This window comes from Chiloscyllium plagiosum, unplaced genomic scaffold, assembly GCF_037043375.1.
Source record: "Chiloscyllium plagiosum isolate Xiang-an unplaced genomic scaffold, Cpla_swu_hap1 HiC_scaffold_27, whole genome shotgun sequence".
Taxonomy (NCBI): domain Eukaryota; kingdom Metazoa; phylum Chordata; class Chondrichthyes; order Orectolobiformes; family Hemiscylliidae; genus Chiloscyllium; species Chiloscyllium plagiosum.
In genome coordinates this window covers 23,048,880-23,067,765 of record NW_028270165.1, presented here as the reverse complement: position 1 = coordinate 23,067,765, position 18,886 = coordinate 23,048,880, and the positions used below count along the sequence as shown (strand labels likewise).

The following is an 18,886-nucleotide window of genomic DNA, read 5'->3' as shown; positions in this document are numbered from 1 at the left end:
GCAGGAACATCAACGTTTCTGGCAAAAACCTGAGGAAGGGCTTTTGCCCGAAATGTCAATTTCCCTGGTCCTCGCATGCTGCCTGACCTGCAGTGCTTTGCCAGCACCACTCTAATCTTGACTCTGATCTCCAGCATCAGCAGTTCTCACTTTCACATGTAAAATGAGCAGTTTTAAAACAAAAACCTGTTGCAATTTAAAGCTCTCAGTGAGAGTCTGAGCTCAGTGTGAAGTTCAGGTAATCTTTATTGTGACCCAACTTTGTTACAGCTTCAGAATCTCCCAGCAGAAAGGCGTAGAAAAAGTAGCAATTCTTAAAAAATCGCTCAAGGTCAAAGTGCAACCCCTCACTTTCTTCATTATTGGTCCCCACTGAGTCGTCCCTTTGTAACTGGATCCTTGGTACAGCCTTAACCTGGAGGAAGTATTGCCTCACTCAGCAATTTCAACCTGTATTCCAATCAAGTTGGATGAGCAGCGTAGAGTCCACCAGACTGTTGTGGGGCTGGAGTCACGTGTAGGCCAGACCAGGTAAAGGATGCAGCTGGGACGACTGCTCTAATAACTGCTCAAGTCTTCCCTAAAAAAGAACTGAGTGAATCAGATGGGGGTTTTCTTCCACCCCCACCCCACCGACAATGGTTTCACCGTTAGATTCTGAACTCCAGATTTCTGACCAAATTCGAATTCCACCATCTGTCACGGTGGGAATCGAACTCGGGAGCCACTGGAACAGGGTTGATAGTCCAGTTAATAAAGGCACTCGGCACGGTGCCTCAGCATGGCAGAAGCCTGGAAAAAGGCCTACCCCCACACTGTGTAGGGGAACGGCCTCTTCCCCCGAGTGGACCCACTGGTGGATCAGCAAGAAGGAAGCCTGGGTAAAGGCCTACCCGCACTCTGGGCAGCTGAAGGGCCTCTTCCCCTGTGTGGACCCGTTGGTGCCTCAACAGGTTGGAGGATTCACGGAATGTCTTTCTGCACTCGGGGCAGCTGAAGGGCCTCTCCCCTGTGTGGACCCACCGGTGCCTCAGCAGGGCAGAGGCCTGGGTAAAGGCCTTCCCGCACTCAGGGCAGCTGATTCCCTGCTGTGACTACACTGTGCCTGGATTGTTGACTGGCTGGGAGATTGTGGATTGAGGCTTGATTGACTGAATGTTTGTTTAACCCAGAAGGTTTAGAAGGGGGGGTTCAGAGCTTCAACAGACATCCAGCAGAGCTGAGAACAGACAGACATCCACATGCCTTTTAAATGTTGTAATTGTGCCAGCCTCTACCACTTCCTCTGGAAGTTCGTTCCATACATGCACCACCCTCTGAAGTGGTTGCCCCTCCAATCTCTTAAATCATTCCACTCTCACCTCAAACATATGCCTTCTAGTTTTGGACTGCCATACCCTGGGGAAAAGTCCTTAGGGTTTCCCCTCTATCCATGGCCCTTACAAAGGTCTATAAGTTTACCCCTCAGCCTCGGATGCTCCATGGAAAATGCCCCTGGCCTATTCTTTTCTGACCCCTTTCAAAGTTTCATAACATCTTTCCTACAGCAGGGAGACCAGAACTAACTGCAGTATTCCAAAAGTGGCTTAACCAACATCCTGGACAGCCACAACATGACCTCCCAACTCATCTACTCAATGCTCTGACCAACAAAGGCTATCCTGTCTACCTGAGAACTATGGAACCTGCACTCCAAGGACTCTTTGTTCTGCAACATTCCCCCTAACTGTGTCAGTCCTGCCTGGATTGCTTGACCAAAATGCAACAACTCACATTTCTCCAAATTAAATTCCATTTACCACTCTTTGGCCCATCCGATCAATTCTAATTTATAGCGAACTCACTTTTCTCTCTCATTCCCTAGAAGGTGAAAATCTCCATCCCACACACACTCCCTCCTTTCTCACTTTGCTGACCCTAATCCCTGCTGTACCTCATCCTGAAGGGTCTGGTTCATGCTGATTAACAGGCCCGCACTCGGGGGGGGGGGGGGGTGTCTAATTGAAACATACATAATCTTCAAAGCCCGGACAGAGTGGACATTGCGAAGATGTTTCCATTGGTAGGACAGACTCGGGCCAGAGGGCACAGCCTTAGAGTAAATGGAAGACCTTTTAGAACGGAGAAACTTCTTCAGCCAGAGAGCGGTGAATCTGTGGAATCTATTTCCACAGAAGGCTGTGCAGGCCAGGTCACTGAGGATATTTAAAACTGAGACAGATAGGTTCTTGAGTATCAAGGGGATCAAAGGTTACGGGGAGAATGGGGCAGGTGGGACTAGTTTAGTTTGTGAACACAGTCAGCATGGTCTAGTTGGATTGAAGGGTCTGTTTGTGCTCTCTGGCTCTGTAACTGTTCTAAACTGGTCTTGAAACCATTTTCATGCCTTCCTCTTGTTCAAAAATCCAATTAAGATCATAGCTAATCTATTCACCATCTGAGATCCTCCTCCCTGCATTGTCCCAACTACCCTTAATTCCCCTACCATTGCAAAAACCCATCCAATTGTGTCTTGAATATACTTAATGAAGCTGTCTCTACTGCTTCCTGGGGCAGAGAATTCCATAGATACACTACACTCCAGGAAAAGCAGTTCCTCCTCATCTCTGTCCTAAATTTACTCCTCCTAATCTTGAGCCTGGTTTCATTCACCAGCAGAAATGACTCAATAAGTAGAGTTTCATCCTCACAGTGCAATGAATTCCCACTTTGCACCAAAACCTCAGATTTACTCACTCACTCAGTTGCTGTCTCACAAATGCAAGATTTCATTGTACCTTCTATTCCCATTAAGGGCAAAACATCTTTGAAAAGTCCTCAGAAACACTTCTGCTCTCACCGAAGATGATTAGAGTCATACAGCACAGAAACAGACCCTTTGTCCATCCACATTAAGGGCAAAGCATCTTTGAAAGCTGCTCTGAAACTCCAGCCTTCACAATCACACTTCTGCTCTCACCGAAGATGATTAGAGTTATATAGAACCGAATCAGACCCTTTGTCCATCCACACATCATTCCTGATGAAGTGCTCGGGACCGAAATGTCGACTCTCCTGGTCCTCAGATGCTGCCTGACTTACCACCTTTTTCAGCACCACACTTTGACTCTAATCTCCAACATCTGCAGTTCTCACTTTCTCCACATCCCAAAGTATCACCATTTAAACAATACATCTCCTTCCTGCTTTTTTGTTTCATAGCAAAGACTATAACTTCACATTGAGATACTGCATTTGCCACGTGTTTGTAAATTGTGGTCTTCTCGACTTCCGGGAGACTGAGCATAAACTTGGGGAACGGATTGACGAGCATCACAGCTGGGTCCGCAGAGGCTGACCAGACCTCCCAGTCACCATCGATTTTAATTCCCCTTCCCACTCCCTTTCTGACAAGAACATCATAGGCTTCCTCTATTGCCACAACGAACCAAACCGCAAATTAGGGAACAACACCCCATCTTCCACCCGGGCAGACTACAGCCTACAGGACCCAACATCGAGTACTCCAATTTCAAATAACCTCCCTTTCCATCACCCGACTCCCTTCTCAGCCCCATGCCCCTCACTACCACTCCTTCCTGCCACCAACCTGATTTCTTCCACCCAATGATTAATCTGACCGATTCTTCACCTATCCCCACTTTAGCCCCCGACCCCGGCACCCATCCCCAGTCCTGACGAAGGGTTACACCCGAAATATCGACTTCTACACCTCGTGATGCTGCCTGATTTGCTGTGCCCTTCCAGCCTCCTGTCGTGTCTATTTTGCCAATTGAGACACAGACCTCGATCACTTTTCCATAGTCCGTCCCCTCCCTGGGGTCAATCCCTTTCCTTTCAGTTGCTGTAAGTCAACAATTGAACTCCAGAAAGAAATAGAAATGGCAAAGGGGGCGAGCAAAGAGAGTGCTGTACTCACAGATCTTAGACAGAGGAAAGAATTTGCAGTCTGGGTGAAGCTCAATGTTGATTCAGAAAGAGGAGCAGGAGTAGCAGCTTCAGAAATTCATGGTCCAACTTCCGCATTCAGACAATGGGGTGGCTCTGATTGGCAGGAGGACCAGTTTTGTTTTGGTCCTCCACGGTTCCCTATTGGACCATCAAAGGAAGGTCGCGCGCCATTTTTTGCGGAAAGCGATGAGCATGCCCAGTGTTTAGCTGACACCGGTGGGCATGTGCACTGCGTTACTGACACCGGGAAACATGCGCAGTATGCTCACTAGGGATGCTGGTGTTCCTGTCAGATTTTAAGAGTCCAAATGCCAATACGACAAAAAAGGGGTCGAGCTACAATTTGTTTTTCCCTGTGATTCGACATTGTATTGTTTTTGCATTCTGTCTGGCTGCTCAACTTTTGTCTGTCTTTTCCCCACGTTGCGCGAGTCCAGAACTGGAGGGCATGGGTTTAGGGTGAGAGGGGAAAGATTTCTGAGGGGCAACCTTTTTGCACAGAACGCTGGTGGGGGTCAGCCAGAGGAAGTGGTGGAGGCCAGTACAATGATAATATTTAAAATGCATCTGGATGGGGATATGAATAGGACAGATTCAGAGGGATAAGGGGCCAAATGCTGGCAAATGGGTCACTAGATTAATTTAGGATATCTGGTCGGCATAGACCGAAGGGTATGTTTCTGTGCTCTGTGACGCTATTTCTAGATAGTTGGAACCAACCTCACAAGACTAGGACTAGGCCATTCACCCCTTACAGTCAAGATCAGAGTGGTGTTGGAAATCACAGCAGGTCAGGCAGCATCCAAGGAGCAGGAAAATCGATGTTTCAGGCAAAAGCCTCGAATGCTGCTTGACCGGCTGTGCTTTTCCAGCACCACTCTAATCTTGACTCTAATCTCCTGCATCAGCAGTGCTCATTTTCGCCCATTCACCCCTTCCAGGCTGTCCTGAGCGGTGGCCTGACTGCGTTTATTTCAGTGAAAGAATCAGACAGATTTCAGCAGCTCTTTTAAAAAACTTGAACACGCTTTCTGGCTTTAACGATGTTTCTGAAGATATCATTTTAGGTTTAGGGTGTAGGTTTGATATCCAGACGTTTCATCACCTGGCTAGGTAACATCTTCAGTGGCGACGCCAAGTGAAGCGAAGCTGTTGTCTCCTGCTTTCTATTTATTTCTTTCTCCTGGATGGGGTTCCTGGGGTTTGTGGTGATGTCATTTCCTGTTCGTTTTCTGAGAGGCTGATAGATGGTATCTCAGTCTATGTGTTTGTTTATGGCGTTGAGGTTGGAGTGCCAGGCCTCTAGGAATTCTCTGGCAAGTCTTTGCTTAGCCTGCCCCAGGATAGATGTGTTGTCCCAGTCGAAATGATGTTTTTTTTCATCCATGTGTAGGGCTACGAGGCCTGGCACTCCAAGCACAACACCATAAACAAACACATAGATCTACATGCCATCTATCAACCCCTCAGAAAATGAACAGGAAATGACATCACCACATACCCCAGGAACCCCATCCAGGTGAAAGATATAAATAGAAAGCAGGAGACACAGCTTCGCTTCACTTGGAGTTCGCCATTGATGATGTTACCTAGCCAGGTGATGAAACGTCTGGATATCAAACCTACAGCCCAGCGAGCAAACCTCCACCCTAAACCTCCAACCTGAGCTACAAACCTTGCAAAAATCATTTTAGGTATTCTCAATTTTGAAGATCAGCCATTTATCACCCCTCCCAACTCCCAGGTAGAGTCATTACTATCCATTATCTCTCTCTCTCTCTGTTCTTTGAAGGGCTTGATACAGCGGTCAAAGATGGTTCGAGGCTTGAGAAAGGACGGGTGTGGTGGGGGCTGGGGAGAATAGAGACCAAAAGGATGGGGGACAGAGAGAGAGAGAAAATGGCAGTCAGAGGGTGGGGGTAGAGAGAGAGAATGAGTGGGGTTGATAGAGAGATTGAGTGGGAAGAGAGAGTGGGCGTGGCGGAGAGGTGGGGAAGGGCAGGGTGTTACTAGGCACACAGAAACACAAGATGGCTACTGAGCCATCAGTTGGCCAACTTGACACACAAGATGGCCGCTGGATCATAATATGGAGAGAAACAGCAGAGCAGATACAGACACTGCCTGGGGCCACCAGAATGCCAGCACAATCGACTCACAACCCAGGTGATTAGTTTAAGGCGGGTGGGGGAGAGAATACACATGAGTAATGAACACTGCCCGCTGAAGTGTCTGGTTCCAGCCAACACCTCTTATAGAAGTGTCAGCGGAGCAGGTAAGGGCTGTTTGGCAGGGGCTGCTTGAAGGCTCGGTGACGTTTGTTTAACTGTTTAAATTTGAAAGTTTTTTTTTTAAAAAGCGCGAAGCGGATCTGGAAGTTGGTGTAGCGTAAGCTTACCTGGGTAGGTTTCTTTCCCTATAAAAGCACGCAGGAGAGGAACCCGAGGCAGTGCAGAGGTGCCTAACCTAATAATAAGACCCATTGTGGTAAGTAGGTAAGTGCTGCATTTTGCTTGTTCTATTCTTGGACCTAGTTTGTTTTTAAAAGGTTACTTTTAGAGGGATGGCAGTGAAGGCAGTGCAATGTTCCTCTTGCAACATGTTTGAGGTGAGGGATGCCATGGTCATCCCTGCTGATTACTCTTGCAGGAAGTGCACCCATCTCCAGCTCCTCCAAGACCATGTTAGGGAACTGGAGTTGGATGAACTTAGGATCATTCGGGAGGCAGAGGGGGTCATAGATCAGAGCTTTAGGGAAGTAGTGACTCCAAAGATTGCAAACAGATGGATGACAGTGAGGGGGACTGGGAAGAAGCAGCCAGTGCAGGGACCCCTGCGGCCGTTACCCTCAAGAACAAGTATACCATTTTGGATACTTGTGGGGGGGACGACTTACCAGGGGTAAGCAATGGGGTTCAGGCCTCTGGCATGGAGCCTGTCCCCGTTGCTCAGAAGGAAAGGGTGGAGAAGAGCAGAGCAATAGTTCGGGGCACAGATAGGCGGTTCTGTGGGGGCGAGAGAGACTCACGTTTGGTATGTTGCCTCCCAGGTGCAAGGGTACGTGACGTCTCTGATCGTGTTTTCCGGATCCTTAAGGGGGAGGGGGAGCAGCCTGAAGTCGTGGTCCACATTGGCACAAACGACATAGGTAGGAAGAGGGTTGAGGATGTTAGGCAGGCTTTCAGGGAGCTAGGTTGGAAGCTCAGAGTTAGAACAAACAGAGTTGTTGTCTCTGGTTTGTTACCCGTGCCACGTGATAGAGAGTCGAGGAATAAGGAGAGAGAACAGTTAAATGCGTGGCTACAGGGATGGTGCAGGACGGAGGGATTCCGGTATCTGGATAACTGGGGTTCTTTCTGGGGAAGGTGGGACCTCTATAAACAGGATGGTCTACACCTGAACCTGAGGGGCACCAGTATCCTTGGGGGAAGGTTTGCTAGTGCTCTTCAGGGGGGTTTAAACTAATTCTACAGGGGCATGGGAACCTAGACTGTAGCTTTAGGGTGCAGGACCTGGAGTGTAGGGAGGTTAGGAACATGGCATCAATCTCAAAGGAGGGTGCCTGTAAACAGGAAAGTGGCTTGAAGTGTGTCTCCTTCAATGCAAGAAGTATATGAAATAAAGTAGGTGAACTTGCAGCATGGATTGGTATCTGGGATTTCGATGTTGTGGCTATTACGGAGACATGGGTAGAACAGGGACAGGATTGGCTGTTACAGGTTCCAGGGTTTAAATGTTTTAGTAGGGTCAGAGGTGGGGGTAAAAGAGGGGGAGGTGTGGCATTGCTTGTCAAAGATAGTATTACAGCGGTGGAAAGGACGATGGATGAAGACTCGCCGGCTGAGGTTAGGAATAGGAAAGGTGAGGTCACCCTGTTAGGAGTTTTCTACAGGCCTCCTAATAGTCCTAGAGACATAGAAGAAAGGATTGATTCAGGAGAAGAGTGAAAGTAATAGGGTGATTGTTATGGGGGACTTTAACTTTCCAGATATTGACTGGGAAAGCTATAGCTCGAGTTCGTTAGATGGGTCGGTGTTTGTCCAATGTGTGCAGGAGGGTTTCCTGACACAATATGTAGACAGGCCAACAAGAGGTGAGGCCATACTGGATTTGGTTCTGGGTAACGAACCAGGCCAGGTGTTAGAATTGGAGGTAGGTGAGCACTTTGGGGACAGTGACCACAATTCGGTGACTTTTACTCTAGTGATGGAGAGGGATAAGTATGCACTGCAGGGCAAGAGTTATAGCTGAGGGCAGAGAAATTATGATATGGTGAGGCACAACTTAGGATGCGTGGCTTGGAAAAGTAGGCTTCAAGGGAAGGGCGCAATTGATATGTGGATCTTGTTCAAGGAGCAACTATTGAGTGTTCTTGATAAGTATGTACCTGTCAGGCAGAGAGGAAAGGGTCGTGTGAGGGAACCGTGGTTTAATAAGGAATTGGAATCCCTTGTTAAAGGGAAGAGGGCAGCCTATTTAAAGATGAGGTGTGAAGGTTCAATTGGGGCGATTGATAGTTATAAGGTAGCCAGGAAGGATCTGAAGAGAGAGCTAAAAGCAGCAAGGAGGGGACATGAAAAGTTCTCAGTTGGTAGGATTAGGGAAAACCCAAAGGCTTTCTATAGGTATGTCGGGAATAAAAGAATGACTAGAGTAGGAATAGGTCCAGTCAAGGATAGTAGTGGGAAGTTGCGTGTGGAGGCTGAAGAGATTGGGGAAGACACTGAATGAATATTTTCGTCAGTATTCACTCAGGAACAGGGCATTATTGCCGATGTGAATACTGCGTCACAATTTAATAGAATGGATGGCTTTGAGGTATGTAGGAAAGAGGTGTTGGAAATCCTGGAAAGGGTGAAAATAGATAAGTCCCCTGTGCCTGATGGCATTTATCCTAGGATTCTCTGGGAAGCAAGGGAGGAGATTGCAGAGCCATTGGCCTTGATTTTTATGTCCTCAGTGTCTACAGGAATAGTGCCAGAAGACTGGAGGATAGCAAATGTGGTTCCCTTGTTCAAGAAGGGGAGTAGGGATAACCCTAGTAACTATAGGCCGGCGAGTCTCACTTCTGTCGGGGCAAAAGTCTTAGAGAGAATTGTAAGGGATAGGATTTATGAACATCTGGAAGTGTAGGTCGTGCCTCACAAACCTTATTGAATTCTTTGAGAAGGTGAATAAGGAGGTGGACGAGGCTAAAGCGGTAGATGTGGTGTATATGGATTTTAGTAAGGCGTTTGATAAGGTTCCCCATGCTAGGCTACTGCAAAAAATACGGAGGTATGGCATTGAGGGTGAGTTGGAGGTTTGGATTAGGAATTGGTTGGCTGGAAGAAGACAGAGGGTAGTAGTTGATGGAAAAGGTTCATCTTGGAGTGCAGTTACTAGCGGTGTTCCGCAAGGATCTGTTTTGGGACCATTGCTGTTTGTCATTTTTATAAATGACCTGGAGGAGGGGCTAGAAGGTTGGGTGAGCAAGTTTGCGGATGATACGAAAGTCGGTGGAGTTGTTGACAGTGAGGAAGGCTGTAGCAGGTTACAGCGGGATATCGATAAGCTGCAGAGCTGGGAAGAAAAGTGGCAAATGGAGTTCAATGTAGGTAAGTGTGAAGTGATTCACTTTGGTAAGAGTAACAAGAAGATGGGGTACTGGGCTAATGGTTGGATACTTGGTAGTGTGGATGAGCAGAGGGATCTTGGTGTCCATGTACACAGATCTCTGAAAGTTGCCATCCAGGTAAATAGTGCTGTGAAGAAGGCATATGGCGTACTGGCTTTTATTGGTAGAGGAATTGAGTTCCGGAGTCCTGAGGTCATGTTGCAGATGTATAAGACTCTGGTGCGGCCGCATCTGGAGTATTGTGTGCAGTTTTGGTCGCCATACTATAGGAAGGATGTGGAGGCACTGGAACGGGTGCAAATGAGGTTTACCAGGATGTTGCCTGGTATGGTAGAAAGTTCGTATGAGGAAAGGCCGAGGCACTTGGGGCTGTTTTCATTGGAGAAAAGAAGGTTTAGGAGTGACTTGATAGAGGTGTACAAGATGATTAGGGGTTTAGATAGGGTTGACCATGAGAACCTTTTTCCACGTATGGAGTCAGCTATTACGAGGGGGCATAGCTTTAAATTAAGGGGTGGTAGGTATAGGACAGATGTTAGGGGTAGACTCTTTACTCAGCGAGTCGTGAGTTCATGGAATGCCCTGCCAGTAGCAGTGGTGGACTCTCCCTCTTTATGGGCATTTAAACGGGCATTGGATAGGCATATGGAGGATAGTGGGCTAGTGTAGGTTAGGTGGGCTTGGTTCGGCGCAACATCGAGGGCCCAAGGGCCTGTACTGCACTGTATTTTTCTATGTTCAATGTCTTTGGGATGGATCCAAAACTTACTTCGTTAATGATTGAAAATACTTTGACCTCTGGAACTGCCTGCCAGAGAGTGTGTTGGAGTCAGATTCAATTATGGATCATTAAACTGAAAAGGAAAGCAAGGTACTGTAGTGGATGTCAGAATATGAGTTTCCTGATTGGGGCTGTTCACTTGCTCCTGTTACCATTTCAGGTTGCTAACTTTTCGTTAGCATCCTGCACATGTTGGGAATTCTTCTCCTTTCTAGTATCTCAGTGACAAATCTAGTTTATGAATTGTTCCTATGATATCTCATGAGCGGGTTTATGATATTCACAGTGTTGTGGGTCACTGTGTGTCCAAGTGAGGAAAAACAAACTGTTCATCTTAAATATTTGATTTTAAACAATGGAAATAAAATTAATGTTTGGTAAACACAACTTGCTGTGTAGTAAGATCATCAGAAATAGGAATGGGAGTAAGTAATTGACCGTTGAGATGCTCTGTCTTTCATTTATCTAAATTCTCTTTCCTGCACTTGTTTTTTCATGACTTCATCTGCTGAAGTGACTACACTCCAAAAGCTTGTGATTTCAACATAAGAGCATAAGAACTAGGAGCAAGAGTCAGCCTCCCGGCCCTTCGAGTCTGCTCCACCACTCAATAAGATCATGACTAATCTTTTTGTGGACTATGCTGCACTTACCTGCGTTTTCACCATATCCTTAATTCTTTTATTTTTCAAAAACGTATCTCCTGCTTCTAGTGATTGCTGAAGTAATGTCAAATCCTTCCCTGGGCAAGGAATTCCATAGATTAACAACCCTCTGGGTGAAGAAGTTTCTTCTCAGTTCAGTTTTAAACCTGCTTCCTCTAATCTTGAGGCCATGTGCTCTTATCCTAGTCTCACCTACCAATGCAACATCATACTTCTATTTCTTTCATAATTTAATATATTTCTGTAAGATCCCCTCCAAACAAACCTGCTGGACTATAACCTGGTGTCATGTGACTTATGACTAAAAAATTTGTTATTACGCATCCTCATAGCAGTGGGATTTCAGGGCTCGAAGATAGGGACACTACCGCTGCGCCTGAAAAAAAACCTCTGCAGCAAATAGGCCCTCTTCTATTGAATGAATGGGGAGAGGTTTCTTCTCAACATGGGATACAAATATTATACCCTCAGAGCCCTTTACACTAAATTGAGCCCTCTTCAGTTGAATGAATGGATGTGGAGGTGCCACAGTTGAATTGGTTGATAACGTTAAAAATCACATCTTCCCCCTGAATATGTGACATTACCACAATAGCCCCACAGCCCGTTGCAGTAAATTGGGTCATCTGCTGTTGAATGAATGAACGGAAATGAAAAGGGTGGATACACTGACGTGATTGTGAAATTCTCCACCAATCCCAAAGCTTGTGGTCGGTACCGACTAATCGGAGAGAGATATTGCAGAGGGTGGGACCAACACGACGCACAAAGCCAGCCGCCATTGGTCAGGTGGAGTAAGGTGCGCTCTGATTGGAGGGGCCGCGAATGACGCGCGTCACTGAAGGAGGAGATGGAATGAAGAAGAAAAACAAAGATGGCGGCGCGAGGCTGCGGTTTTCTCATCGACTCAGCGGGCGGTTTCTGACGGAGGGAGGGGGGCAGACAGGCATCGTTTACCTCAGAAAATACCTTTAAAATACATTTCAAATTAAAGCCAGAACTTTTCAAACAAAAGTTGTGAAGAAAAGGAGACAGTCCCCGGTGGGGTTTATTGTTTATTTGTGTGTAATTCCCGGGGCCCGGGAAGGGGGAGGTGACGGTTACCGGGTGAACGAGAAAACAAATTAAAAATGTCGGCGTTGGAGGAGAGAGAGCCGGCGCCCGCGGCTTCTTCGGCGGCGGCCGGAGCCCAGGAGCTCAACAACCCCCCGGAGCTGGAGGAAGGTCCGAGCTCCAAGAAGCGGGGGGTCCGGCTGGAGGCTGGATTTGCTCAAGGCTTGTATCTATTAACTTATTTAAATGGTACCTACTGAATGGGGATATGGTTTACATTAAAACCGGAGGATCATGTCAGAGTGTTTGTTTATATTGAGCAGTTGTAGTTGGTAAAATACACTCCCTGGAGGAGCACCTTCTATGATGTTGCATTTCTTGCCTTCTGCCCTTCCCCCATTTGTTATCTCTCATCTTGATTTTACTTTTTTTTTGGTCAAATTTAATTTCATATTAATGAGACTTGGTGTTCACTGTGTGTTATTAATTTGTTTGTTGAATTACTGTAAAAAAAAAATTAATGGTGTCATGTCATTTCTGATGTCAGAGTTTGACATTGAATGTGCAGATGTGAATACCAATAAGTTGTGCAAATAAATCAAGAACTTGTGGTTCTAAAAAAAAAAGCAGTTCACTGATATTAATGGCATTGTCTCATTTGAGGATGATGATTTGAGTCTGACCAACAAACCGTTTCATGTCGTCACCCAATTTAATTAAAATTTTCTTTAACTTAATTAAAGAAAATAACCCTGGCAGGCTAAAATTTGTACAATTTGTTTATAAGATTTATTTATATGTCCCTTGCGCTCGATGTGGTCTCTGCCACATTGGGGAGACTGGACGCCAACTTGCAGAACATTTCAGGGAACAGCTCTGGGACGCCAAAACGAAACGACCCCACCGCCTTGTGGCTGAACGCTTTAACTCCCCCTCCCAATCCGTCAAGGACACGCAAGTACTCTGGTGCCTTGTCTTCTGCCTTGGGACCCACCAACTACATAGGATCAATGTAGATTTCACCAGTTTCCTTATTTCCCCTCCCCTCCCCCCACACCACACACCTTGTCCCAGATCCAGAGTTGAAAAATGTGGTGCTGGAAAAATGCCTCGAGGCCATGCCTCTAGGAATTCCCTGGCTGTTCTCTGGCATGGCACTCATCCACAGATTCTATCAACAAACACATTGACCTGGACCCAATATACCGGCCACTGCAGCAGACAGTTGCAACTGACAACCGGAAGCGGCAGAGACAAACCACTATAAATGCTGGAGGAAACATCACAGAAGCGCTTCACAAGAGGCTCCCAAGCACTGAGGATATCACCTGGACAGGAGATGAAACGTCTGCAACAAACATTCCCAGCTCGGCGAACAGAACCACAACAATGAGCACCCGAGCTACAAATCTTCTCTCAAACTTTGAATTGAGCATAGGAGTTGGGACATCCTGTTGCAACTGTCACACGAGCCACACAACACAAGGCGTGGTCCTTCTCTGACTTACCATCCCTTGAAATATCGGGGGGAAGACACCCCTTTAATTGTAACATTCAGGAAATATGCCTTATTTCAACAAAAATGTGCTGTGCTCACAGATGTTTGGACAGAGAAAGGGAGTTGCAGTCTGGAGTGAAGCTCAACCTTCATTCAGAAAGAGAGGAGCAGCAGTAGCTTCAGAAGCTCACCGTCCAACTTGCGCATTCAGACAAAAGGGGGGCTCTTCTGGGCAAAATCTGGGAATGAAGCAATATCTCCCCCTTTCCATTCCTTATCCTGGGAGGGAGAGAGAAAGGGGGAAGCACTGTTCACTTGCAACAACGGGAGGCAGTATGAATACAAGCAGGGAGCAGACTCTGCAAAAGTCAGTTTCAGTCGGCTTCTTCTGAAATATTGTGTGCAATCCTGGTCTCCCTCCTATAGGCAGGATGTTGTGAAACTTGAAAGGATTCAGAGAAGAGTCACAAGGCTGTTGCCAGGGTAGGAGGGTTTGAACCACAAGGAGAGGCTGAATAAGATGGGGCTGTTTTCCCTCGAGCATCGCAGGCTGAATGTGTGTTTTTTAAAGAGGTTTATAAAAACTTGAGTGTGGATGGGGTGAATAATCAAGGTCTTTTCCCTGGGATAGGGGGAGTGCGGAACTAGAGGGCATAGGTTAAGGGCGAGAGGGGGAAAATTTAAAAGGGACCTTGCAGTCAACCTTTTTTTTGCAGAGGGTGAAGCGTGTATGGAATGAGCTGCGGAGGAAGTGGTGGAGGCATCTGGATGGTTATATGCAAAGGAAGGGTTTAGAGGGATATGGACCAAGTGATGACAAATGGAACTAGACTAATTTTGGATATCCGGTCGGCATGGACAAGTTAGATTGAAGGATCTGTTTCTGTGCTTTATGTCTCTGACTGTACGACTGGTGAAAAGTGTTGGCATTCGTCGAAACATTTATGCAACAGAAAATTATAAGAAGGTAAAGATAAACCTCACGTCATCGATCAATGAATCCTGGTGTAGTATGGATGTATTTCCAGTAATAGAGTCAGTATGGCATGGAAGGAGTCCAAAACGACGGCTTCTTTTACAAAAAGTCACACTTAAAACTTAAATCTGAGTCTTCTGGAATTGTAAGACAACCGTGCGTTAATATAAGACAGATAAGTCTGGGGTATATGTTACATATTTGATGGAATGTTTATGGCTCTAAAAGCCTGATTTGCAGTTGTTTCTGGGCTCATAATATTGCACTGCAGCATATTGTATATCTTCAGTAAGAACGTCAACACCGCATGATAGATGTCCATTCAGCAATTTGAGTGAACTCTTCCTGGAGTATGCAATCCACCACATTACCCTGCTGTATACATTTACGTATAGATCAGCACAAAGATCTTGGGTATTAAGAGAGGAAACAATGATCCACAGAAACTAGAAATGTGTGTTCTGATTTTCTATTGTGGACTGACAGCGATGACCTTTGCAATCTCTTTCCACAGGAATATTACAAAAGAAGAATTTGGAGGCAGAAATCTCAGACCAAACATCACATCGAAGTCTGACAATCGCTTGATTCACCAGGACTTGGATACTGATGGCCTTGAAAACAAAGGGGAGAAGGTCTGTCTGCTTTGTTAGGTTTTAAATGTCAGTGTGACTGGAAACTCAGAGTCTTACATACCCACACACCAGAGTAGTGACTGGAACATGTTTTACAGAGTTCTCCAATTATCAGAGGGTTCACCAGTAACACCACACCTATGCTGTAAGTGTGAGCGAGTTTCAACTGATTGTTGAACCTGGAGAAATACGAGGACACCTGCACCATGGAGAAATCATGAAAATGCAGGGAGTGTTGGAACGGTTTCCCTTCCCCGCCTGCCCGATATTCATCAGCATTTATATACCGGGCAGCGGCCATTCACCTACATTCAGCACAGGAAAGGCTTCACTCAGTCGCATCACCTCCTGGTCCACATTGGGGAGAAACTGCTCATCTGCCCTGTATGCTGAAGCAGATGAAGGACATTTTTTTTTTTATCCTGGATGGAGCATACTGCAGGTATATCTGAAATAGATACATTTGTCTCTATCCCATTGAGTCTCCAGCACAGGGCCAGTCTGGGCTGCTCAATTGGTGTCTCAGTGTTTATTATTCTGCACCTGAGCCTACATCCACCCCTCTTCATTGCCCCCCCATCTCCCCTCCATCAGCATAAAGATATCCCCCACTTTTCGAAAGTTCACTTTACACTACTTCACTTTAACAAAAGACCTACATTAATACCTGTTCTCACAAACCGAAAGAAATCCGAAGAGGATTGTCGCTTTTACAAAGAAAGGCATAATATAAATTAATTCATGGTAATTGCTTCTTCGCTTTAGGCCATTTCGGCTTATGAAAGGAACACTCTACTTTCAAATAGTGGGGGAAAGCTGTATCAATACAATACAGCACAGTCACAGGCCCTTCTCACTTGCTTTAGGCACACACACCCCCTCAAGCCTGTGCTACTTCTTAATTCTTACTTAGACCTGCTATTTATTGCCCATGTGTGGCTTCTGTTCCTCTATTCACCTCCCCTTCATGCATCTATCAAGATACACCTTAAACGTTGTTAAGGTGCCTGCTTCTATTACCTCCACTGGCAGTGCGTTCCAGAAACCCACCACCCCTCTGTGTAAATTCCCCACCCCCACCACTTTCCCCCCAAACAGTCCTTGAACCTCTTTTAGTTGAACTTTCTACTTTGGTGGGAAAAAAACACCTCTGACGATCAGAGAATCCCTCCAGTGTGGAAACAGACCATTTAGCCCAACAAGTCAACACTGGCCCTCTAAAGATTAACACATAGAGACTCGTTTTCTTACCCCCATTATCTACATTTACTCCTGACTAATGCACCGAACTTACACATCCCTGAACATTGGGGCAATTTACACACAGACAATCCAACTTATCCTGCCTCTCCCTGGACGCTATGGGTAATTTAGCATCGCTAATCCACCCTAACCTATACAAGTTTGGATTGTAGGAGGAAGCCCGAGCACCCGGAGGAAGCCCACACAGACACGGGAGGTGGGGTGCACGGACAATGTGCCAACTCCACACAGATAGTTGCCTGAGACTAAAATCGAACGCAGATCTCTGGCACTGTGAGGCGTCAGTGCGAACCACTGAGCTACCATGCCACCCCTGTCCAGCCAATCTGTGTATCTCAGCATTTTGTCGAGGTCTCCTCTCAGCCTCTGTTTTTCCAAAGAAAATAATCCAGGTTTATGCCTCCTCTGCTCATAACGAGAGCCCTCCAGACTAGGCAATGTCCTGGTGAACCTTGTCTGTACCCTCTACCAGAGCACCCACATCCTTCCAGTAGCACCGTGACCAGAACTACACACTATATTCTGAATGTGGCCATAATAAACAGCTGTAACGTAACTCTTACACTCAAGGAAGTGTGCTGTGTGCTTTCTTGACCACGGTGCCCACCTGCATTACCACTTCCACGGATCTATATGCCCAGATCTCTCTGTATGCCAGTGCTCCTATGTGTTCTGCCATTTATCATACAATTCTTATATTTCCTTCATCTCTATCGAGCTTCACCTTAACTGTCTTTCTCTCTTCATCTCTTTTTTCCCCCCCTTCTCATCCCTCCACACATCAGCATATCATAAGACCATAGGAGCAGAAATTAGGCCATTCAGCCCATTGAGTCTGCTTCGCCACTCAACCCCATTCTCTCCCTTAACCCTTGATCCTCACGAACCTATCTATCTCCGTCTTAAATATATTCAGTAACCTGGCCTCCGCAGCCTTCTGTGGCAGTGAATTCCACAGACTCACCACACTCTGGCTGAAGGAGCCTCTCTTCCCTCTGTTCTAAAGGGTCTTCCCTTGACGCGAAGGCTGAGCCCTCAGGTTCTAGTCTGTCCTACCAATGGAAACACCTTCCCAACATCCACACCGTTCATTATTTTGTAGGTTTCAATTAGATCCCCTCTCATCCTTCTGAACTCCATGAAGTATAAACCTAGAGTCCTCTAATGTTCTTCATATGTTAAATTTTTCATTCCTGGACCATTCTTGTGAACCTCCTCTGAATATGTTCTAGGGCCAGTACATCCTTCCTGAGATATGGGGCCCACATCTACATACAGTACTCTAATTGTGGGCTGACCGGAGCCTTACAGAGCCTTAGAAGTACATCCCTGCATTTATATTCAAGTCTGATCAAAATAAATGCCATCATTGCATTTGCCTCCCCAACTACTGACTCAACCTGTAAGTTTACCTTGAGAGAATCCTGGAGTAGAACTCCATAGTCCCTTTTCACATCAGATTTCTGAATTTTCTCCCCATAATCCTTCTGTTCCAGAGTAGCAGCAGAGATTTCCAGACACCTCGATTGTTTTCAGGGATACCAAGGGATCTTTGGAATTGCCAGTATCTCAGGAGGAGGCAGAGGGGAATGTGGTGTGGTCCTGTAAACTGCAGAACTTTGCAACTCCCTGAATCAGCAGGAACTCTTTCTGGACCAAGAAACAAAAGGGCCACTGAGAAACTGCTACATCAGGAGGCAGAAATTAGGCCATTCAGCCCATTGAATGGTGGAGCAGACTCAATCATTCTTAAGTATCAAGGGTTACAGGGAGAATTGGGTTGAGAAACGTATCAGCCACGATTGAATAGTGGAGCAGACTCAATAGGCTGAATGGCCTAATTTCTGGTAGTTAACCATCCCTGGGAAGAAGGACGCAAAACAACAAGATGTTTCCTGGGACAGATGAGCGAAGTGTTTAATAAGCTCATGATAAAAGGACAATTAAGTTTGTCTGTGGAAGGAAGGCCCTGACGTAAAGGGTTTTTTTGCAGGAAACACTGTATCAAACAAACCACTAAACCTCGAGGATAAGAAGGTAAGCTACAGACCGGAGATCTCCAGAAGTGTGGGGAGATGGTGTTAGAATCTAAAGAAGCATCACATCACAGATTTGAAAGCGAGGAATCTCCACCAGAATGATGTAGCAGCAGTACTTGGAAGAAGAATGCTGCACTGAATCCCTGGACACTTCCAGAGACAGATACTGTTGGGGGAAACTCAGTTAAATTCTGCCATCAATTGGGTGATAGCCAAGTTGTGAGTGAGGTTGAACTGGGTTACATAGAAGAATACAGCGCAGTACTGGCCCTTTGGCCCTCGATGTTGTGCCGATCCAAGCCCACCTAACCTACACTAACCCACTATCCTCCATATGCCTATCCAATGCCTGCTTAAATGCCCATAAAGAGGGAGCATCCACCACTGCTACTGGCAGGGCATTCCATG

General features: G+C 46.3%; 1 protein-coding gene across 1 annotated transcript in view; it reads left to right on the top strand.

The window, feature by feature from the left end:
• The window catches only part of LOC148143441 (uncharacterized), a 59,109-nt gene that overhangs the window by 14,552 nt on the left and 25,671 nt on the right, over positions 1 to 18,886 (top strand). Inside the window, exon 3 of the mRNA XM_087974186.1 lies at positions 15,056 to 15,176. Within this exon, the coding sequence (XP_087830312.1) occupies positions 15,056 to 15,176 (121 nt within the window). The remainder of the gene's footprint in view (positions 1 to 15,055; positions 15,177 to 18,886) is intronic.